Source organism: Drosophila kikkawai, chromosome 2L, assembly GCF_030179895.1.
Source record: "Drosophila kikkawai strain 14028-0561.14 chromosome 2L, DkikHiC1v2, whole genome shotgun sequence".
Taxonomy (NCBI): domain Eukaryota; kingdom Metazoa; phylum Arthropoda; class Insecta; order Diptera; family Drosophilidae; genus Drosophila; species Drosophila kikkawai.
Window position 1 is genome coordinate 24,615,163 of NC_091728.1, and position 20,943 is coordinate 24,636,105.

At 46.4% G+C, this 20,943-nt stretch overlaps 10 protein-coding genes across 14 annotated transcripts; 6 read left to right on the forward strand and 4 right to left on the reverse strand.

Annotated features, from left to right (window-relative positions):
• The first annotated feature begins 61 nt into the window (after window positions 1-61).
• Window positions 62-3,316, forward strand: Pex6 (peroxin 6). 4 transcript variants are annotated; one of them, XM_017172442.2, is made up of 4 exons: window positions 62-198; window positions 301-434; window positions 493-1,002; window positions 1,061-3,308. In XM_017172442.2, exons 2-4 carry the CDS (start codon window positions 414-416, stop codon window positions 3,218-3,220), a joined length of 2,691 nt encoding a protein of 896 aa, XP_017027931.1. In that variant the 5' UTR covers window positions 62-198; window positions 301-413; the 3' UTR covers window positions 3,221-3,308. The 4 variants fall into 4 exon arrangements, with proteins under 4 accessions (XP_017027931.1, XP_017027930.1, XP_017027929.1 ...); XM_017172441.2 differs by lacking the exon at window positions 301-434 and having other exon boundaries at window positions 149-198; window positions 1,061-3,251; window positions 3,302-3,316; XM_017172440.2 differs by lacking the exon at window positions 301-434 and having other exon boundaries at window positions 149-198.
• A 97-nt stretch (window positions 3,317-3,413) lies between these two features.
• On the forward strand, window positions 3,414-4,951 carry Hao (Hydroxyacid oxidase). The gene is made up of 2 exons (XM_017172443.3): window positions 3,414-4,123; window positions 4,184-4,951. The coding sequence occupies exons 1-2, from the start codon at window positions 3,720-3,722 to the stop codon at window positions 4,878-4,880; spliced, it is 1,101 nt and encodes a 366-aa protein (XP_017027932.1). The 5' UTR covers window positions 3,414-3,719; the 3' UTR covers window positions 4,881-4,951.
• Window positions 4,952-5,678: 727 nt separating this feature from the next.
• On the forward strand, window positions 5,679-6,837 carry LOC108078538 (INO80 complex subunit E). The gene is made up of 3 exons (XM_017172449.3): window positions 5,679-5,995; window positions 6,053-6,639; window positions 6,696-6,837. Exons 1-3 carry the CDS (start codon window positions 5,753-5,755, stop codon window positions 6,778-6,780), a joined length of 915 nt encoding a protein of 304 aa, XP_017027938.1. The 5' UTR covers window positions 5,679-5,752; the 3' UTR covers window positions 6,781-6,837.
• Lsm11 (U6 snRNA-associated Sm-like protein LSm11) lies at window positions 6,786-7,742 on the reverse strand. The gene has a single exon (XM_017172451.3). The coding sequence runs from the start codon at window positions 7,620-7,622 to the stop codon at window positions 6,801-6,803; it is 822 nt and encodes a 273-aa protein (XP_017027940.1). The 5' UTR covers window positions 7,623-7,742; the 3' UTR covers window positions 6,786-6,800.
• A 110-nt stretch (window positions 7,743-7,852) lies between these two features.
• Window positions 7,853-9,324, forward strand: Marc (Mitochondrial amidoxime reducing component). The gene is made up of 4 exons (XM_017172448.3): window positions 7,853-8,084; window positions 8,144-8,766; window positions 8,829-9,115; window positions 9,185-9,324. Exons 1-4 carry the CDS (start codon window positions 8,078-8,080, stop codon window positions 9,288-9,290), a joined length of 1,023 nt encoding a protein of 340 aa, XP_017027937.1. The 5' UTR covers window positions 7,853-8,077; the 3' UTR covers window positions 9,291-9,324.
• Window positions 9,298-10,694, reverse strand: Vamp7 (Vesicle-associated membrane protein 7). Of its 2 annotated transcripts, none has more exons than XM_070283294.1 (5): window positions 10,481-10,694; window positions 10,079-10,412; window positions 9,766-9,994; window positions 9,633-9,700; window positions 9,298-9,576 (listed from the first exon to the last, which is right to left on the reverse strand). In XM_070283294.1, exons 2-5 carry the CDS (start codon window positions 10,280-10,282, stop codon window positions 9,421-9,423), a joined length of 657 nt encoding a protein of 218 aa, XP_070139395.1. In that variant the 5' UTR covers window positions 10,283-10,412; window positions 10,481-10,694; the 3' UTR covers window positions 9,298-9,420. The 2 variants fall into 2 exon arrangements, with proteins under 2 accessions (XP_070139395.1, XP_017027942.1); XM_017172453.3 differs by having other exon boundaries at window positions 10,549-10,691.
• Window positions 10,695-11,089: 395 nt separating this feature from the next.
• Window positions 11,090-14,224, forward strand: Sting (transmembrane protein sting). Its single transcript, XM_017172473.3, has 6 exons — window positions 11,090-11,273; window positions 12,644-12,854; window positions 12,916-13,358; window positions 13,417-13,521; window positions 13,617-13,899; window positions 13,962-14,224. Exons 2-6 carry the CDS (start codon window positions 12,740-12,742, stop codon window positions 14,054-14,056), a joined length of 1,041 nt encoding a protein of 346 aa, XP_017027962.2. The 5' UTR covers window positions 11,090-11,273; window positions 12,644-12,739; the 3' UTR covers window positions 14,057-14,224.
• On the reverse strand, window positions 14,126-15,182 carry Orc6 (Origin recognition complex subunit 6). The gene is made up of 2 exons (XM_017172474.3): window positions 15,033-15,182; window positions 14,126-14,980 (listed from the first exon to the last, which is right to left on the reverse strand). The coding sequence occupies exons 1-2, from the start codon at window positions 15,095-15,097 to the stop codon at window positions 14,272-14,274; spliced, it is 774 nt and encodes a 257-aa protein (XP_017027963.1). The 5' UTR covers window positions 15,098-15,182; the 3' UTR covers window positions 14,126-14,271.
• A 116-nt stretch (window positions 15,183-15,298) lies between these two features.
• On the reverse strand, window positions 15,299-16,427 carry Prosalpha7 (proteasome alpha7 subunit). The gene is made up of 3 exons (XM_017172372.3): window positions 16,273-16,427; window positions 15,644-16,209; window positions 15,299-15,576 (listed from the first exon to the last, which is right to left on the reverse strand). The coding sequence occupies exons 1-3, from the start codon at window positions 16,291-16,293 to the stop codon at window positions 15,402-15,404; spliced, it is 762 nt and encodes a 253-aa protein (XP_017027861.1). The 5' UTR covers window positions 16,294-16,427; the 3' UTR covers window positions 15,299-15,401.
• Window positions 16,428-16,486: 59 nt separating this feature from the next.
• Window positions 16,487-19,137, forward strand: LOC108078553 (transducin beta-like protein 3). Its single transcript, XM_017172470.3, has 2 exons — window positions 16,487-16,628; window positions 16,689-19,137. The coding sequence occupies exons 1-2, from the start codon at window positions 16,603-16,605 to the stop codon at window positions 19,036-19,038; spliced, it is 2,376 nt and encodes a 791-aa protein (XP_017027959.1). The 5' UTR covers window positions 16,487-16,602; the 3' UTR covers window positions 19,039-19,137.
• The last annotated feature ends 1,806 nt before the right edge of the window (window positions 19,138-20,943 follow it).

Below are 20,943 nucleotides of genomic sequence, written 5' to 3' on the forward strand. Positions count from 1 at the left end.
TTACTAAACATTAAAAGAAGAAGTAATTAAGCATTTTAATTGTTATAATTTGTCAACAGATAAAATGTACAGTATTTAAAGACAATTCAAACCATTTGGTATCCGTTTAGTATTTTTCATACCTAAACAGATAACGATAACGCAGAGCGATAACCAAAACATTCGTAAGACATGAAGAGAAGAGTAATTATAAAAAAGGTAAAAAATAACGTAACGGCTAATTAAAATGCATAATAACTACTGCAAAGGGTATTATCTGGCTGTGCATTAACTAAATCAACTTGCTATTGCTTATTTCAGTGTAACTGTGTGCCGCCCTTCCTCCAACTCCTTGAACTTTGACTCTCCGTCTCGAAATTAACCCTTGTACTCGTGCTTTCTGTTGTGTTTTTGTCGCTCCTTTTTGTGAAAAAATGAATGAAAATGATGTTGCGGTAGGTCACCAGCTGTATTATAACCCCCATTAGCTCATTATTCCTTCGAATCCCACAGAAAAAGGTCGCCGGCAAGCGAAATTCGGTGGCATTCGACCAACTGGATTCCGGCCAGCCGAGATACAGCTTCTCTGGTCGCGTGCAGGAGCTGATCGAGGGCTACAATTCGGCCGTGCAGCTGCTGGCGCCCAAGTGGCCCTGGTTCTTCTTTCCCGGATATCTCACATACGCCGTCTACTGGCGCTATGCCAAATATTACAAGGGCAAGTTGCTTCTGACCCCTATTCCGAATCGCCTCTACGAACTGCTGATCAAAAACGAGCTAATCAAGTCAGAGCACCTGGTGTTCGCCAGCCAGGACGTATACGACAGCTATGCGGAGTCGCCGGACGTTAACTTTGTCAACTTGGTTATCCGTGGCAATGGCAGGGGAAAGGGCAATGAGACAACCGATGGGAAGTCTGCGTCTCAAACGGTCATTAAGCAAATGCTTCAGGAGGCGCCGCACACCATAGTGGCTCAGATACTGCCGGTGGCCCAGTGTCAACCGAATTGTCTGTATGTGCAGGTGGGTACATCTCAAACGAAGGCTTGAATGCTAATTAACCTTCCTGTTTTCATGCCAGGAAAACTTCTACGGCAATATCATGGACCGCTTTCGCATCCGCTCCAACTGCTGGGTGCAGTTAGACCACTTTGCCGACGAGCAGACCATACCCGGCATAGCGACCAAGGCGCATGTATACATGCTGACCGATCCGCACGAATTGCCCACCGAACTGACTGAGCTCATACTTAGCAACTACTTCAGCACCCCGAGGCTCCTGCATCGCGGGCACACCTACCGGATCGAGGTTAATGCGGACCTGGTGGGCACAGCTTCCTATGCGCACTACTACCTGATCTTTGCGTACCTTCATCACGTCCACTTCAAGTGCATTCACTTGGAGACAAAGGGGAGCGAGTTCGAGCTGCAAGCTGTGGTGGCCAAGAGCTTCAGCAATCTGGTTCAAGTGCCATCTGCCCACAGCTTTCTGCCGCGACAAGTGTTGGACAACTTTGCCATCGTTGAGAACTATCCGAGCGGACTTCGGAGGCCTTATCAACTGTTACGCTCCTCGGTGGACGCCTTCCTGCCCAAGAAGTCCGCTTGCCTGTCCTCCAAGCACATTTTCCCCGTTTTCCTACTGCAGGGCGAACGGGGATCCGGGAAAACGAAGATCATCAATGCCGTGGCCCAGGAGCTGGGCATGCATATGTATGGGGCGGACTGTGCAGAGATAGTCTCGCAGGTGCCCTCGCACACGGAGATGAAGCTGAAGGCGGTCTTCGCCAAGAGCCAGGTTAGCGAGCCGCTCCTAATTTGCTTTCACAACTTTGAGATCTTTGGCATTGACAACGAGGGCAATGAGGACCTTCGTCTGCTGTCAGCCTTCCATGTGCAGGTCCAGGAGCTCTTCGCCAAGGATCGCAAGCACCCCGTGGTAGTTGTGGCCTTAACCAGCGACAAACACTTGAAGCCCATGATTCAGAGCCTCTTCCTGGAGATCATCAGCATAGAGATGCCCAGCAAGGAGGAGCGATTCGAGATCCTACGCTGGATGCATGTTCGGGAGACCTTCAACGATGTAATCCATAACCAAAAGCTCATCGACCGCCTGCCCTTGTTCTCGAGAGAAAACCAGGCTCAATTTATGTCCCGCGTCAGTCCCAGTTGGAGGGATACCATTGATGTGCTCCATGAGGTAGCTGCCAAATCGCAGGGCTTTCTCCTGGGCGACCTGCAGCTGCTCTACGACAGTGCCGTTCGCCTGAGGAGCCGCCAACGGCACGGAAGGTGCACCCTGGATCTTTCGCACTTCGCCAAGAACCTGAGCGACATGCAGAGCTCTTTTGCGGACAGCTTGGGCGCGCCCAAAGTGCCGAAAGTGTACTGGTCGGATATCGGTGGTCTGGCCAAGCTGAAGGACGAGATCCAGAGCAGCATCGGGCTGCCGCTCAAGCATGTTCACCTCATGGGCAAGAACTTGAGGCGATCGGGCATCCTTCTCTATGGCCCGCCGGGAACTGGTAAGACTTTGGTGGCCAAGGCCGTGGCCACTGAGTGCAACCTGAGTTTTCTCTCCGTCCAAGGGCCGGAGCTTCTCAACATGTATGTGGGGCAGAGCGAACAGAATGTGCGCGAAGTCTTCTCCCGTGCCCGGTCGGCAGCGCCTTGTGTCCTCTTCCTGGACGAACTGGACTCGCTGGCTCCCAATCGAGGTGTGGCCGGTGATTCTGGAGGCGTTATGGATCGCGTAGTGTCGCAACTGCTGGCCGAGATGGACGGCATGAGCGATGGCGACACCAGCAAGCCTATCTTCATCCTGGCAGCCACCAATCGTCCGGATCTGATTGACCCCGCCCTTTTGCGACCCGGCCGCTTTGACAAGCTCTTCTACGTTGGTCCCTGCTCCACAGCCGATGACAAGGCAGCCGTGCTGCGGGCCCAGACACAGCGCTTCGCCCTGGCTGCTGGCGTGAACATGGACGAAATTGCGGAGCGACTGAAGAGCGAAATGAGCGGGGCAGATCTGTACTCCATCTGCTCCAATGCCTGGCTCTCGGCCGTAAGACGCATCATAGACAAGCACTTGAGCGGGGCTATAACGGACGCGGAACTGCAGCCGGAGAACGTTGTGGTGGAGTCGGAAGACTTCACCAGATCGTTCAACAAATTCGTGCCCTCGATTAGCGCCAAGGATCTGGAGTACTTCAACAACCTGAAGGCAACGTACAGCGTTTAGAGCGCCCACCAATGGTTAACTAGTTCTAAGAGTGAGTTTTTTACAGACATTTTCGTTGCTTTTTAATAAACCCGTTGATAGTTCACAATTGCCAGCGAGTTTTCACTCGATTAAGGGGAAAACATGCGTGAAAAAGGAAACCAGTGGCTGGAACTTCGGAAGTCAGTCTGTGGCGGTACGTGGATCCCATTAACCGTAATCTTGCCGAAACAAAAGTGGGCGCTTATCGCTTCGAACAGCTACCCCCCGTGTAGCGCTGGGAAACTGCGTCGTCTCTTTGGGATGATCTTTGGGCGAGACCTGGGTGACTTCATCTCGGCACAGGGAGGCTTATCAGTTTCAGCCGGCAGACAGCGTGCTTATCGCGATCTGCTCGGTTTATGGACACCTCCAAGTAAACGCTGTTGATGCTGGTCCACAATCTGTGCGGGTTTAGATTTAGTCTGGGAAGTGCGAGCCAACATTGTACATTTCCATTAACCCGCGTTACGTAACAGACATGGCTTTGGTATGTGTGGAGGACTTTGAGAAGAAGGCCGCTGGCCACCTGGAGAAGAATGCTCTGGACTATTACAGAAGCGGAGCCGGTGAACAGTTCACCTTGGGCCTGAACCGGGAGGCTTTCCGACGCCTGCGGCTGCGTCCACGGTGCTTGCGGGATGTTTCCCGTCTGGACATTAGCTGTGAGATCTTTGGCGAGCGGATGAAGTGGCCGTTGGGTATCGCGCCCACGGCTATGCAGAAGATGGCGCATCCGGATGGCGAGATTGGCAATGCCAGGGCCGCGGGCAAGGCTGGATCCATCTTCATTCTCAGCACCCTTTCCACCACGTCGCTGGAGGATTTAGCAGCCGGTGCTCCGGACACCGTGAAGTGGTTCCAGCTGTACATCTACAAGGATCGGTAAGACTAAATTAGACGCTATAGATTAGAACTTACTCCTTTCCTTATTCTCGCTTTTAGTACCATTACAGAAAAGTTGGTACGTCGTGCCGAGAAGGCCAACTTCAAGGCCCTCGTTCTGACCATCGATGCCCCAATATTCGGACACCGACGTGCCGATGTACGGAACAACTTCAGTCTGCCCGCGCACCTGTCTCTGGCCAACTTCCAGGGCGTTAAGGCCACCGGTGTGGGTAATCCCAGCATGGGAGCTTCTGGCATCAACGAGTACGTATCCAGTCAGTTTGATCCGACCATCACTTGGAAGGATATCGCTTGGCTAAAGAGCATCACTCATCTGCCCATTGTGGTGAAGGGAGTGCTGACCGCTGAGGATGCTGTGCTGGCCCGGGAGTTTGGATGCGCCGGCATCATTGTGTCCAACCATGGAGCACGTCAAATCGACACAGTCCCAGCCTCGATTGAAGCCCTTCCGGAGATTGTGAAGGCCGTGGGCGATGATCTGGTAGTTATGCTGGACGGCGGTATCATGCAGGGCAATGACATTTTTAAGGCCCTGGCCCTTGGGGCCAAGACCGTCTTTGTTGGTCGTCCTGCCGTCTGGGGACTGGCCTACAACGGCCAGAAGGGTGTGGAAGAGATGCTGAGTGTTTTGAGGAAGGATTTCGAGATCACCATGGCACTGATCGGGGCCCAAACTCTGAAGGACATTCTGCCGTCGATGGTGGTGCATGAGTGGCAGTATGCCAAGCTTTAAATCGTTTTAATTTACATTTATAATTTAAAAACTATTGAATTCTACAGCACAAATAAAAACAATTAAAATTATTTTACAAATCTATTTGGAATTCAAATTATCGACTTAAAAATTTAATTCGCAGCAACAGAAATTACTTGTATTAATATTCTTATTATGGTTTATTAGTGCGCTTACATATTAAAAAAAAATTATGCATAAATTATAAATAATTACAAAAAAATAATTATATATAAATATATATTATTTTATTGGCGAATTTAATTGAATTATTGGAATCATAAAGCATTAAAATACAATGTTTTTAAAACGTTAAAATAATCAGGGTATTTCCTTGACAACTGAATGACACAGGTTGTTATACGCGGAACACGCCATCTGAGAGAAAATTAACAAACTCCGATAGTTTAAATAATTTGCATACAATTTATAACAAATATTGCTAGATTAGTATTAAAACAATATTTGTAAGGCCATAAGACAGTTAAAAATTTCGTAAGCTTTTTAATTTTCAAATATTCTAGACATAGCTTGAAATAAGCTAAACTGTCAACACTGTTCAGGCAACTAGAGGTGGGGAAAGATCGATGTTCACTGAAGTTATATGAAAAAAGCATCTAAAAATGATCGTTATTGTTTATGAACAATGGTCGACGGTCGCTAATTAATTTGTGTGATATACTAAATACCCACTTATAATTAGCAAGAACGCTAAATAAATTTTTAGAGAGTCTTATATCCGCCCCCTTCGGTTTTCATTTAAATTATGTATCCCTGGCAAACATCGATTTTTGCGATGTTTTGAAAACATCGATGACATCGATGGGTATCGCTGTTTCTCCACCTCTAATAAACAGTGAAATTAAAATAAAATGCTTGAGGGCTGGTACTGCCGGAACCAGGGGGAAGCCGCCATCAAGGACGAGCCACAGCAGCCGGAGAGCGATGAGGAACCGCCACCGCCGGCAAGGGATCGTATCTACGCGATAGCTCATGGCGGAGCACCCGCGAGTTCATCTTCTGCATCCGCGGGATTGGGAATTGGCGGAGTCGGCGCCGTGGACTACAAGGAGCGCTACAAAAACCTTAAAAAGAAGCTCAAGTTTCTCATCTACGTAAATACATTAAGTTGAGCTAGGCGATGTTGAAGTCACAGCTTTTTGTGTTTACAGGAGAACGAATATTTCCAGGATCTGTTGCACACGAATCAGCGAAGGCTGCTGAAGGTGTCCCGCGATCGCACATTCCTGCTGGATCGCCTGCTGATGTACGAGAAGCCCGCCAAGGACTCTAGCGACAGCGATGCCACCGACAGCTCAGATTCGGAGCCAGAGAACGCCTCAGCATCCACATCCGGGGTGACCGGAGGTTCCCAAACACCCAAAGAAACTATACGCCGAAAACACAAAGACAAAGGAGCACCTGGAGTACCAGGAATGCCCTCGCACATGCCCACTGTGGGGGCCACACGGGGTCGCAGGCGCAAAATTCTGACCGGAATGATGCCCTCGAGTCACGGAATGCAGGCCGCTGCTGCAAAGAGACAGCTCACGGCCACAGTTTCGCCGTCGCAGCAGCTGCAGCATCAGCAAATCCAGCTACAGACTGTCCCCAAAGAGGCTTCACCTGGCTTGAGCACAGCCGAAATTGCCCGTCAGCTGCAGGAACGACGCCCCACGCCCATTGAGTTGATGAGCCCGGAGTGTACCTCGGCCACTGTGCCCACCACGATGCTCAGCGATGAGAGTCCCTCCAAGTGGTAATATACATGAGTCTACGCCTAGTAGAAGCTTGATTTAACTCTGTTTTTTACAGCTATGCCAATGAGAGTTTGCAGCACTTGATGGAGGACGACGAGGTGGCCGCCGAGGAGTGCGTGCCCATGGAGTACACCAGTTAACAATGAAACACGGCTATATGTTATTTTGGCTTATCTATTAAACTAACAAGAACGACATTTTCACCGCGAATTACGACCTGTGGCAAATCGCGGGTTATCTCCACGTTTTTTCTGTTCAGACTCCTTACTTGCATCCTCGGCAGGGTTATGCCCAGCTCCTTGAGCCGGTCTGTGCAATCCACAGGTGCGTGACAGATGTTCTGCTGCCCGTAGCTGTATTTTCGGCGCTTCCAAGTCTCGGTGGCGTTTCGTAGGAGGAGATTCCACTGCTTGTCGAAGGCGAGCAGTTCACCTTCCACGCTGCCGCCCACCATTCCTTGTTTGCGGATCACCACACGGACTCGAATTAGCTGTGTGGAGAGCGCGGGGTCCCTGGCTTTGAGCGGCACACACTTCTTGAGCAGTGCCAGTGGTCCTGCGCTTGTCTCCATGTAGGTGAAAATGTTGCGTTGGTGCTTTTTGTTCGACGTGCTGGTTGTGGGCATCTGGTGCAGCTCGAAGCGGCGCTGAGGGACCTCTGCGCTAGCTGCTGCAGTAGCAGCTGTGGAAGTAGAGGGCTGTTCCTTCTTCTGGTGCTCATTTTGGTTTGATCCAGCTTCGGATTTCTTGCGCTTGTTCAGCTGCCAGACGCCAAACTTCTTAAGGGCACTCTCGAAGGCGGCCAGATTCTGGTAGAGAACCTTGGGAACAGCATCCGTTATCTTATAGTTGGGCGCGTACAAAGCTCTTAGGGGATTGAATTTGTCACTGGTCACATCCAGCTCGAGTTCTGGATCGGGATCTCTATGGGATGAATCGTTTGTTTTGGGCTTACTCCGGTCCGTCGTTTGATGGTCGCTCATTTCGGAAGATCACAGGAGCTTGAGGTTAATGCATCCGATATAGTGACAGATATCCCAAATTTAACTCTATAGCCGCATTCAATAGCAAACAAAAACGAATTAAACAAAGGTAAACAAATATGCCGGCTTGATGACCAGTGTTATCGGTTATCGGTATCGATAAATATGGATGTGAATTTCGGAGGGAAAGCGGAATGGCGAAATTTATTTGCGAATAAAACCTTTTTCTGCGTTTATTTCCCCAGAATAATGTACAGAAAAACTTAGTTACATTCGTTACCATTATTTAACAATAATACTATGTATTGCTAATTTAATTAAAGTTGTAAAATGGCCGGATTTCTTGTCCAGCCTTGGGTATGATCTTCCAAAGAGCTTTCCTTCAATCAACGGACAATCTAATCAGTAAAGCTTTTGGCGCGGTGAAAGCAACAAGTGCTACATAAAACAAGGAGATGGCAAGTGAGTTGAAAAATGGTATACACTACTGATCCCCCATGGTTACCAAAGCTATCCTGCAGCCAGTGGAAGCAGCTCGACCTTTGATCTGAGTCCGAAGGCTCTGATCGGCGTGGGCGTTGGCATTTTGGCTGCGGGCGGAGCGAGTTACCTGCTCTACCGCCACCTAACACGCGATGTAATGCCCCAAAAGTGGCGCCGGGTGGGCACCGTGCAGAGGATTCACTTCTTTCCGGTCAAATCCTGTGCTCCCTTGGAGATATCCAAGCCCGGTGTGGAGTTTGACTGCGATGTGCTCAGCATGTCCTTCGAGGGCATTCGGGATCGCACCTTGATGGTGGTTAACGACAAGAATGAGATGGTCACGGCCCGCGTCTATCCGCACATGACGCAGATCCGTTCGAAGAAGGTATCGGCCAGCAAGCTTACGTTTAGTTACGAGGGCCTACCCGACTTGGAGCTGGACTTTGAGCAGCTGGAGGGTCCCGGCAAGGATGTGCACACTTCCGTTTGGGGGGTTCCCATGGATGTGATGCCCTGCGGTGACCGCATCAATACGTGGTTCTCCCAGGCCATCCTGAAGAAGGAGAGCGGCCTGAAGCTAGTCCACTATCCCTACCCAAAGCCAGTGAGGAGTACCAATCCGCGGCTGAAGCACATGCCCTTCCTGAGGCAGGAGGATTCGGTGGGTATTGCTGTTATCCTGGGAATTTATCGCTTACCGGCTCATAATTTATCGTCCCAAAGGGCACCTTCAATGATGCCACTAGTTTCATGCTGATGAACCTCTCTTCGGTGGCCGATCTGAACACTCGGCTCAAGAATCCCGTGGATGCTCTACAATTCCGTGGCAATTTCGAACTTAAAATGGATGTGGACGAGCCCTACGCAGAGGATAAATGGCAGTGGCTGCGCATTGGTAACGACGCAGTTTTCCGATCGGTGGCCCCCTGCACTCGCTGCATTTTTCCAAACATAAATCCCGAGACGGCTGAAAGGGACGTCGACGGCGAGCCGCTCAAGACGCTGCGGAGGTGAGTCACTTCCTTTCTAGCTTGCTGATAAATTGCATTGATTGCGACTCTTATTGCGTCTTTCCACAGCTATCGCTTGTTTAACTTCAGCTCGCCGGCTCTGGGCATTCACCTGGGCCTGCGGCTGCCGGGCAAAGTCAAGGCTAACGATGTGGTCTACGTCGAGGACAAGTGAAGTCGGATTGTCTTTTAAACCTGTATACATTCACGTTTATTACATAGAACATAGATAATGAGAGTACTGTAGAGCTTTATATGCAAATATACACGTGTTGTGGGCTTATAACAATTTAAACAAATGTCCCTTAGACGCAGGACTGCCAGGCGAGACCGCCACAGGCCATGCTCACGATCACATAGACGATGAAGGTAATCACCAGGCCCACCACCACGTAGATACGGATGTTCTTCCAAAACATTTGCCGCGCCAAGTTGCGCGAGGCCTTGCGGAATGCAACGGACTGAAAAACATAAAGGTGTAATTGCCGTTGGGGTAAACACTCTGCTCTGCCCTTACATTATTGCTCAAGTTTTCGGTTTTGTTGACCAGCAGTTCCAGTTTCTCGCCGCGATCACGCAGGCTGTCTGCAAACAAAGGGGAGCAATGGGTTATCTGAGGCTCCGCACCTTTTTTTCGGCTTCTTGCTTACCAATATTCTTAACCATAATGTCTTTCAGCTCGTCTATCTGCCCGTGGACCCGCGAAATGGTGTCCACTTCCCCCGACTGACTGAAGTATACCATCTGCTGGGCCAGAACCTTGGAGAATTCGGTGTTCATGGCATAGGCGATGGCCGTGGCCACCTGTAGGCCGTATGTCTGGATGAACTTCTGCTTGACATCCGCCAAGAAGAGGAAGGCCCGAGAGCGCTCGAACTCCTACAAGTGAAACAAGAAGTATTATCGATTGGCCAACACACTGCGGCGGCGTCTGGAAACTGGGCCGCCGGTTCGTTCACCCACGTTGTCGGTGATGCACATGTAGACCAGCTTGTTCTCGCAGGTGTAGTGGATCTGGTACTCGCCGTGGTTGTATGTCATCTTGTGGTTATGGACCCCAATGCGGCCGATGATGTGCTCCGTCACTTCGGCAAAGTTACCGACGCACTCCGCGAACTTGGCCAGCACCGTGCTGCCCCGCGATATAACGCTGTATAGTATCGGCATTATGCTGCCGCAGCTGCTGGTCTTCTCCTTTGTTTAGGGTGCGGCCTCACCAGCTCCTCCCTCCGGCTTATCAGTGAATCGGAACGAAGTCAACAAAGACGCGTCACTACTGACGTGCTCTCGGGAGAATCTGTGAAATCCGAAGGCAGACACTTAGCACAACTCGCTGCATTCATGAGTAATAAGCGTAGGAATTGCCTTGTTTATCCAATTATAAATTGATCCAAGTTTTGCTGGGGGAAACTTCAGATCACATTTTGTGGTACCTTCACTGAGTAATATTATTGATTATTAGCAGTTATTGGCGCACACTGTAGGACATTACGAAATCCAACTCGGGCGAAATTATTTGCACTTTTTCAGCATAATAAAAACAGCAACAATTGCTGACTTGACGCGTATTGCAGTTTAGAGCTGCATAAGCTTCGATTTTAATATCGATACATCGATATCATCGCAATCACATAAATTTAAATTAATGTAGGCAGTTAACTGAAATAAATAAAATAATTAAATTAAATTAAAAAAAAATTAAATGCAAAAAACATTAGACCTTTATTTTGGTATATTATTTAAGTTTTACTAAACAAACCTCAATCTAATACATAATATCTGCATATGTGTTTAAATAATGTCCAATATATCCACAAAAATATATTTTTCACTGTGACTAGCAGTAAATTGGTCATTCTACGAATTAAAAAAAAATTAAACTTGGCCTCTCTAAGTATTGGGATTATTTTAATTTGCGCTGCGGTCCTATTGTTAAATATATTTGAATAATAAATTTAATGCGCAGTTTTGGTTGAAATAGGGAGATCCCAGGAACATCTCACCAGTCTTCCGAAGATCATGAGATCATGCAGTCGCAATGAGAATAATAATCAGAAAAATAAGTAGAGTGAAATCCGATTGAAGTCGAGTTTAATCTTTGCAGCCAAGCTCTATAACTTTAGCTTATTCAGTTGTGTTCCGTCTCTGGCTGAGAACGGTAAGTAGAATTAATTTTAATTATAATTATTAAATTGCAAATACATTTTTCTGCTAAAACAATTTGCCAATTAGTGCATAAAACGGTCTGAAGGCTTTAATTTACATTTTTAATAATTGCCTTGGTTGATTGCTGTTCCTCGTCTTAAAAGCTAAGAATATAAATTGCATATTTAAGCTTGCAGTTTATTTTAGATTTCGTTGGACTCGAGGTTCAATATACCAGATATCACACAAATAAATGCATTATGACAAAGTATTTTATTCTATTTATTTTTCGAAAGATAGAAAATTAACGATTAGACATAAAGTGAATTATTTTTGGTCGGTTCTTTCTGTACAAAAGGTGTGAAAATTAAAACATTTACTCAAATTTCCGGTCACGCTTTAGAAGTGATCAAGACGTGTTTAAGGTTGTTAAAAAAGAACCCTCCCTTTTCTAACAAGCAGAAAAATACTCTTTTGACGTGCCGAACTTTATATGCCCTTACAGTTTGAAATTTGATAATTCAAAATAAATCAATTTTGGTCGAATGAAACAAAAAAAACTAACTGGAGATATTGAAAACATTTTGTGATATAATAAATTGATACTTACAGTTTTAAATTTACAGTTTTACAGTTTTCTACACTGATTTGATTAGGTCTTTTGATTTGCATGCAATTGATAATTTTGAAATAATAAAAAGTGGCCATAAGTAAATAAAAATACGTTGAAAGATCAAGAAGTTATAGGTTTTGTACGCGGATCGGTCCTATGGCAGCTATTTATGTACATATAGGATATAGTCATCTGATCTGGCCCATTTTGACCGTTTTAAACACTATGCTAATGTATACTTAGATAGCTCCAAAACTGCAAACTAGTTTGCATAGAAATGCTAGATTGACTCGGCTATTGATGCAGAATAAGTATTTTTACGCTTTATAGGGTCGGAAATGACTCCTTCACTTCGTTGTAATCCTGCCTCACATTATAATACCCTGCAAGTGTATAACAATGAAGTTCATTGATTGACTGCAATAAACATTGCAAACAATTACTTATACATACATCTACAAATACAAACATAATTTAATATCGCCAAAAATAGCATGCGAATACTTTATGGGTTTATTCCATATACAGCAAGTTGCAAGTTTTTATACTCTTTATACATTTAGTACTAGAATATAAATTATATCTTCAATCATTTTAAGCATGGTATTTAGCAATTACGTATTTAAGGACATGTTTAAATGGGTCATTTTTAAGCAGATATATGAAGTAAAACACCCTTTTTCGAGCTTGGTGGTATTGCGTACTACATTTACCCCAATATACTTTTTACATGGGCTAAATGTGTTTCTTATTTATTTATATTTTTCAAGAGTATACACAAGTTGTTTATACAAGGACGCTAAACACGATAAGAAGCAAACTTATTGCGAATTCTTCAGACTGGTCTGGCAACCCGAAAGCTCCATATGGTCGAGGAAATGGCAATCTCAAACAAAGTCGACGATGAGGAGGTGGGGCAAGTTAAGACGGTGAAGGGCAGCAAATGTTTTTATTTGAAAAAAATGATCGGAGATTACATAGGTGAGTTCGTGCCGCCAACTGATTAGAAGGTGACGGAGAGTAATATAATGATTCACTCCAGACACCGCTGTTCGTATCGTGGCTACCGTGTATCTGGCAGACTTCCTGCAGCGCCTTTTCCTCTGCGGCGTGGAATATTGGCGCTATGTCAACTACTATTTGCCCGAGGATCGGATGCGGACGATCCTGCGTCGGGGGTTCACGTACAGCAACAAATCGGTCTACCTCTTGATGGCCTTCGTTCTCGTGGGATTCTCGCGGACATCGATGACCGGCGATTTGAGAAGCGTTGTTCCCACAGCCGCGTTCTTGGTCTATATGCCACTCTACTGGATGTTCAATGATCTGGGTCACAGCACCCTGACCTACTCAAAATGGATAAGGGAGCCGCACGGGCTGGACTATGCGGAGGGCATGGCCTCGAACTACTTCCACGGATACCTTAAGCTGGCGCTGCCCGACCTCAAGGACGATGGTCTCAAACATCGGATAGCGGTCTATGAGGTAAGGTTGCGTAAACATATTTTAAACACGAATATTAAACGACATGTGTCTTCGAAAGGATAAAAACAATGTCACTTTTGGAATCGACCGACTTGTTATCCTTATTCCGGACGAGATGTGGGTCAAAGGCGTTCTCGAAAGTGAATTGCTGGAAAAGGCTAAGGTAAATAATTGTATTCAGGTAATGTCCCTACCATGATACAATCATAGATTGTAATGTATCATGGTCCCTACTTAATCGATCTTTTTTTGTGGTAGCCTCTGGAGACGAGATTTATTAACCGAGCCGGCGTGGAGCGTCCGTTCAAGCACGACGTCTACAGGCTGAATCGCCAAGTTAATGGGAAGAATTATTATTTTGCCATTGAGGGAGCCACGCCCATGTTGTCCTTCTACGACGCCATGCAATCCAACTTGTCGGCCACCTGGCAGATGCGGGAGCTAAAGCGGGAGATCTGGCTCAAGTTCGCCAAGCACTTAAAGGAGCTCATTGCCAAGTGCCCGGAGACCCGAAACGAAGTGCATCTCATCGTGTACAGCTGTGAGTTCTTTTTTGACAGAGCCTTGTAGGATGTTATCTATATTCTATTGACAATATTTCAGCGCACGATAAGCATGGCAATCCCGTTGACGTTGGAGACAAGCTAATCGATTACATGCGGAACAAAACTGAAACTATTAATAAGCGTGAGAGCTAAAAAGTGTGACAACGAGATCAAGAATATCATAGGAAACTGTCCTCCAATTCGAACTAACTTCATCAGAATACGGAGCATCATTTTTTATATTTTTGTAACGTGCTGTACCTTAACCTACAACTAATGAGAATGTTGGTTGATATAAAAGCGAATAACTAACATATACAAGACTGGATTTCACATGGACATGGTTAAAATAAGTAAAATGTGTTAACTTAGGCCTCGACATCAACGAGCTGGTCTTCTGGATTCGATGCCTCCATTTCCTTTAGCTTGGCCTGGGCCATAGCCAGCATCCTTGACTTCCATTTCTCGTAGTCCTCCGCTTGTGGTTTCTGTGTCTTCTTGGCATCTTTCCCGCTGCCGCTTTCCTGTTGGCCTTGCTTTAGCTTCTCCTCCATATCGGTGGCGGATACCACTTTGCTTTCCTTGTAATGCTTGGCGATCATGTTGTCCCATTGATGTTCCAGCTGCTGCCATTGGCTGGGTCGCAGATTGCTGAAGGGCATGAACTTCGTTTTGGCAACCTTCTTCTTAAGCAGGCGGCAGGCTTGGAACACGGCCATGGCGGCATACTGCGGATGCTCGGTATCGGTGCCGGTGCCTTCTGTGGCCGCCAACGCTCTGAACAATGTCATCAGCTCCTCGGCCTTGCGGGTCACCTCGTTGAGGCTCAGCTGCACGCAGATATCATTCACGCTGGCCAGTTTGTTCAGATCCAGCAGCTTCTCGAACATGCGCTTGTTGTTGAGGTAGTGGCTCTTGCGCAGTCCGGACAGCTTGAGGGCCTGCTCCTTGTCGAAGCCTATACCCAGCACACAGGAGGCCAAATCAGCGCACAGGACTATCTTGCCGTACTCGTTGATCTGCAGGGGAACATTTGTGGAGCGCAGCTCCAGCAGGCGCACCAATTCGGTGGTTTTCCTGGAAAGGATTTTGTTACTATTGTTTTCCTATTTTAAATATTTAGTCTTACTCCAATATTTTGGGCTCGTCCCGCAGGCCCATTTTTGTTATTAACTGTTCTATTAGAGTAGTCATTTTAAATATACACAAATTTCAAGTCGTTTGTGGTTAAATTGTAAAAACTATTTCTGGCGCGAAACTACAAACAGCTGTTGGCGATAGCACAGATTTAATCGATTGATATTCGATAGGTTGTTTGAAGAGGTGAACTAGTTCATTTATATTTTAAAAATAAATTTTAATTTGGTTTAGTTGTTAAAATAAATAAACTGTAAATACATTTTTTTACCCGATGTTTTATTTTTAGGCGGTTTGGGGAAATATATAAAATTAATGTATTTCATTCAGGCCCAGAATTAGATTCCCTGCCACAAACGAATTAATGCGTCTCATTATCGCTGTCGTCCTCCTTGTTTGCGGCTTCTCCGGCACTGCGCGCCTTCTCAGTCAGTTCGGTGGGATTGATCAGGTGCACGCCATCCGTGCACTTGCCCACGATGCCCATTTCGAAACGGAAGTCCTTGTCCTTCAACTCGTCGTGGACCTTGTAAATGCTAAGGAACAAGCATTTTAGATTAGAGGATATTTTAGGTAAGGAGCAGCTGAGCATAGCAAACCCACATTTCACCGGCACTCTTCACGAGATCCTCCGTTTTCATGTCCGTCTTCAGCTTTTCCATCTCGGTCTTGGCCTGTGGCTTTGCCTTGCCGCTGGCGCAGGCATAGTAGCCGAAGAAAGAGCCCGATGGCTCGATCTTGTAGAGTTGTGGGCCCTCCACCTCGTCCCATGAGGCGAAGATGATGGACAGACCGAAGGGACGGACTGCGCTGTACAAGGTATATGCGTGCACATAAGCGGAGACGCGTTCACACAGGTGTTTCAGCGGAATGCCGTGTTGGAACTGCTGACGGAAGTTGGCCGCTTCCTGGCGGGCAATGTCCGCGACATAGTTGCCATCGGCCGCCAAGCCGGCCACGGCCATTCCGATGTTCTTCTCGATGGTGAAGATGCGTCCGCCTGCGTCCGGCTCGTACAGCTTGCTGGTGATGACCTTCTCCACGGCCAGCACCACGGCGTCCTTGCCACGGATCCCGACAACGGTGCCGCTCTTCTCCACCGCCTTCGAGGCATAGTCGATCTGGAAAACGCGACCGTCCGGCGAGAACTGCGAGGCCGACAAATCGTACTGCAGGTGCAAAATAATGCGTTATTCCCTATTTAATTGCAACTTAATTAGCTGGTTACTTACACCGGTGCCAATAGTACTCATTTTGAAGTTTTAATTCGTAATTTAAGCAAAAGAGGCAAAAAGTTTGTTTTCTAGGATGGATGAACGATGATTTGACGGCTTTTGGTGTGGTCAGTGTGGCCAGTTTAAAATTTTACTTTCCCCCTAAAAAAATCTTAAAGTCCCGTAAAAATTCCACTTTCGCGGCTTTTGGGCACACTAAAACGCGAACACGAAGGGTGGCAACGTTGGTCGCTCATAAAGTCTGGCCGCTTTGTTGCGTTTTTAATCTGGCAACACTGTCCCGGTTTCGCGGCGCACGAGGTTCTTATTTATAAACAGCGAATAAACATGCTGGCAAATGTGACCGAAAAAAGGCAAGTTCTGAACAAAAACTAGTCTTCTAGTCCTTATAGTAATCATATCCCTTATTCCAGCTATGCGGCCGAGGCGCGCTACACAAACTTTTACGCCGGCGGCGACATTGCATGGAGCGCGGACGGACAACATCTTTACTGCCTGAACGGCGCCTCCGTCAACCAGGTATCCGTGCAGACCTCACAGATCCTGCAGAGCTTTGGGGTGGCCAGCAACTCCTCTTCGACAACAGAGAAGAAAAAGGCCGCCGCCAGTGCAGAGGACATCGATGTGGAGGAGGACACAATAACGTGCTTTGGAGTGTCTCAAGAGCATTTGGTGACCGCCCATCGAAGTGGACTGCTAAGGCTCTGGCAACTGGCCACCGGCACGCTGGTAAAGCTGTGGAAGGCCCAGCACAAGGGACCCGTCATCCGAATCGAGTTCAGCCCGTGCGGCAGGCTAATATGCACCAGCGGCGGCGCAGATGCCACGCTGAGGCTGTGGGACTACTCTAACAACAGCTGTCTGGGCGCTCTGAAGGACTTTCCGGGTCCCGCTTGGTTCATAGTCTTCCATCCCAATGTCCTGCGAAAGGAGATCTACGCAGTGGGTGCGGATAACACGATTTACGGCTGGAACTACGGCACCAAAACTCTGTTGCACAAAATGCGGGGACACCTCTCGCAGGTAACTGGTCTCAGTTTTAGAAGCAAGGAATTGGACTGCAACGAGCTCGTGACCGTGAGCCGGGACAAGGTGCTGATCGTGTGGCAACTCCAGGAGCAGGTGGAGAGCAAGCAGCTGAAGGTCCTTCCGTTGTACGAGGAACTGGAAGGAGTTGTCTATGGCGACGACGGTCGTCAGATAATCGTGGCTAGTGGCGTCGGTAAGCTGAGGCAGGTGGACACAACGTCCTGGAAGATCAAGGACCTGCTGTCCCAGGCAGACTTCCAGATAAGCCGCCTGCTGCACTGCGGCGAGCTGAAGCAGCTGGCTTTGGTCACTACGGAGCAGAATATTCTCATCTACGACGCCGGGACCCTGGAGCCTCTCAAACACTTGGTGGGCTACAACGACGAGATTCTGGACATGTGCTTCATGGGTGACAACGATCGCTATCTGGCCGTGGCCACCAACAGCAAGCACTTCAAGCTCTATGACACTGAGAACGACATGAACTGCAAGCTGATCGTCGGCCATTCGGACACGGTCATGTCCCTGGCCGCCTCCCAGAACCTGCTCATATCGGTGGGTAAGGACTGCAGCATACGGCTGTGGCGGCTTCAGCACGACAAGAACCGCTCGCTGGAGGCGCTGACGGAGCAGACCAACTGCCACACGTCCACCATTGGCTGCGTTGCCATGACGCACAACGGAGCGACGGGCTTTGCCTCGGTTAGCCAGGACGGCAGCATGAAGGTGTGGCAACTGGCCAGGGACAAACAGGATCGCGACTTGTACTCCTTTAACCTGCGCTATGCAGCCCTCTCCCACGACAAGGAGGTGAACTGTGTGGCCTATGCCCCGAACAACAAGCTCCTGGCCACCGCTTCGCAGGACAAGACGGCCAAGGTGTGGCTGGCGGAGTCGAACTCGCTACAGGGTGTGCTGCGTGGTCACACACGCGGAGTGTGGAGTGTGCGCTTCTCGCCAGTGGATCAGATAGTCCTCACCTCGTCTTCGGACTGCACGCTGCGTCTTTGGTCGATCAGCAATTTCGCATGCATTAAACGATTCGACCAGGAGTGCACCATTCTGAGAGCCGAGTTCCTGGACCATGGCAAGTTCATTCTATCCGCCGCTTCCGATGGCCTGCTAAAGCTTTGGAACATCAAGACCAGTACCTGCCTCCAATCCTTGGATGAGCACGACGATCGGGTATGGGCCCTGGCTGTTTCAGGCAGGAGTAATCGGTTCTTCTACACCGGCGGGGCTGACTCCAAGCTGATTCGTTTTGAAGACGTAACGCAGGTGACGCGGAACGAGGCGCTGGATCAGCGACAGGCCACCTTGGAGCAGGAGCAGACTCTCCACTCCCTCCTCCACGCCCAGAAGCAGCTGCATAAAGCCTTTGTGCTGGCCCTGAACCTAGACAGACCCAAAGCCAGCTACGATATCATCAACCACTTTGTCCGCGAAAGGGATGAGAATGGGCTCCGGCAGTTGGTGGACCAACTGAACGTGGATCAGAGGGTGGCGCTGCTGCAGCATGTCAAGGCTTGGACCACAAACTCGCGGCACTCTCAGGTGGGCAATCTGATATTGAGACACCTGATCGGCGACGCTTTGCACGATCCCAAGGCACGGTTCTACAACAATGGCAACATGGTCGAGGTGCTGACGCCCTATGTCCAAAGGCACTTCAAGCGCGTCACCGAGCTGAACAAGGAGCTGGCCTTCCTTGAGTTTATTGTCCAGTGCATGTAGACTCACTGGTCCTTGATTGTTGTAATTTAGTTTATTTAGTTGTAAGGAAAGAAAATATATGTGAATATATGAAAATTAAATAAATTATAAAATAAAAATTATTAATTTAAATGTTGAAAACACACACAAAACAGAGTTTGACAGTTACAGTTTTACATTCTCAGCTTTACATTTACACTACATCTACCGATTGTTTCTATAGCAGCTATATGATATTTATTTATTTTATTTTATTGAATGTTAGGATAGCTTATAACTAATAGCCCAATCATAATCGGGTAAACTTAAAAATGTGGAACGCTTCACGATTTTGCGTGTTTTCAATTTGTGCAAACTCACACTTCAGCTTGGAATTGCATTGTTGTTATATTATTTCCATAAAAAAACATTTGAATAATTAATAAGAAATTTATTTATAACGAGTTTATCTTTTAATTGTACCTATGGTATGTACCAATGGTACAATTTTCAATGAAACCAAGGCGATTTTGTTCTAGGTATTTATAAGCGTTTACATATTAAACGATATAATTAACACTAAAACTAAGAAAATATTTTCTTAATAAAGAAAATAATTTTACAACATTTTTTTTAATATTTAGGAAATTTGCCCAGAAAACCAGAAAAAAAATCTACATTCAACAAAAATCGCCCTAGATTTGAAAAAGTTTATTTTTTTCCTGATTTTAGGGAAAATCTCAAATCTATGGGGACTCGCCTTTGCCCTTTTTAAGGCGAATTTCTAAATATTCTAGAGAACAAAAAAAAAAAAAAAACAAAAAATGTATTGCTCACCTTTTAACCTGGTTAAAATTCTTTAGTGATTTCAATGTCCTTTCTTTAATTCATTAAAGACTGTATATGATGATTATTTATAACTATGAATAATACATTCCAATGTGCTCTTATAAAACAGTTTTATTTATTATTATTTTTATAATTTTATCTTCTTAATACCATCATTTATAAAGCTGCTGTTTGGCATCTTCTTTATTGCCTTAAATGACTCCGAATCAAATCATATTTGTGATTAATTAGACAATAAAAAAGTGTTTCCATTTACCTGCCCAAATTTGGAAACTGTATCATCTATCGTTCTTTGCGTCCATTTTTTTATTTCATCGCCATGTTGTTCTATTTTTTTAGTATTTATTGAACCTTGGCCTGATTTATGACATTTACAAACGACAAGCAGAGTGATTACAAAAGAATAATTGCGACTTTGGGCATTTTTAGTTGCGGCTTCCTTGCAGGTCTTAACCGGAGAAAGTAGACTTCAGTACTGTCATCTTGGTGTCGATTTTTCCCATAACGTAAACTCTGTTGGCGTCGCAGGAAAGCTGAAGCTTATCACTCCACATTTAAAAATGTCAATAAACTGTCTAGTAGATCAGACAGCTATATCATATACTTACTACTTACTATTATACTCACAATCACAATCAAAATGAGGCGTTAATTAAAATAATAAATAAGACATTTATTTATAACTTGTTTATGCTCCTATAGTACCCCTGACCCTATGGTTACAAACATTAAAACCGTTTATAATGCAGACAACTCAATTATTAACTTTTATGAATGGCAGACGACAGCCTTTACTTTTTTGGTGTTTTAACTTTTATTTTTTAATTCGCTGCCTCCCGCATTTCTGCTTCGATTTTTTACTGTATTAAACGTATATAATAAATTATGACCCACTTACGGACAACGACGGAAACTTTTTCCGATCGCCGCCGCCGTTTTTCGTGGCGACAGACAAATCGAATTAGCGACAAATGTGTTCGTTTTTGTTACCGGAGCAGGCCTGAATATATTTATAACACGAACAAACATAAATTCAACGCATATTTAAGGGGTTATATACAGTTGTGATGATAAAAAAAATCGACTTTTTTTTATTGC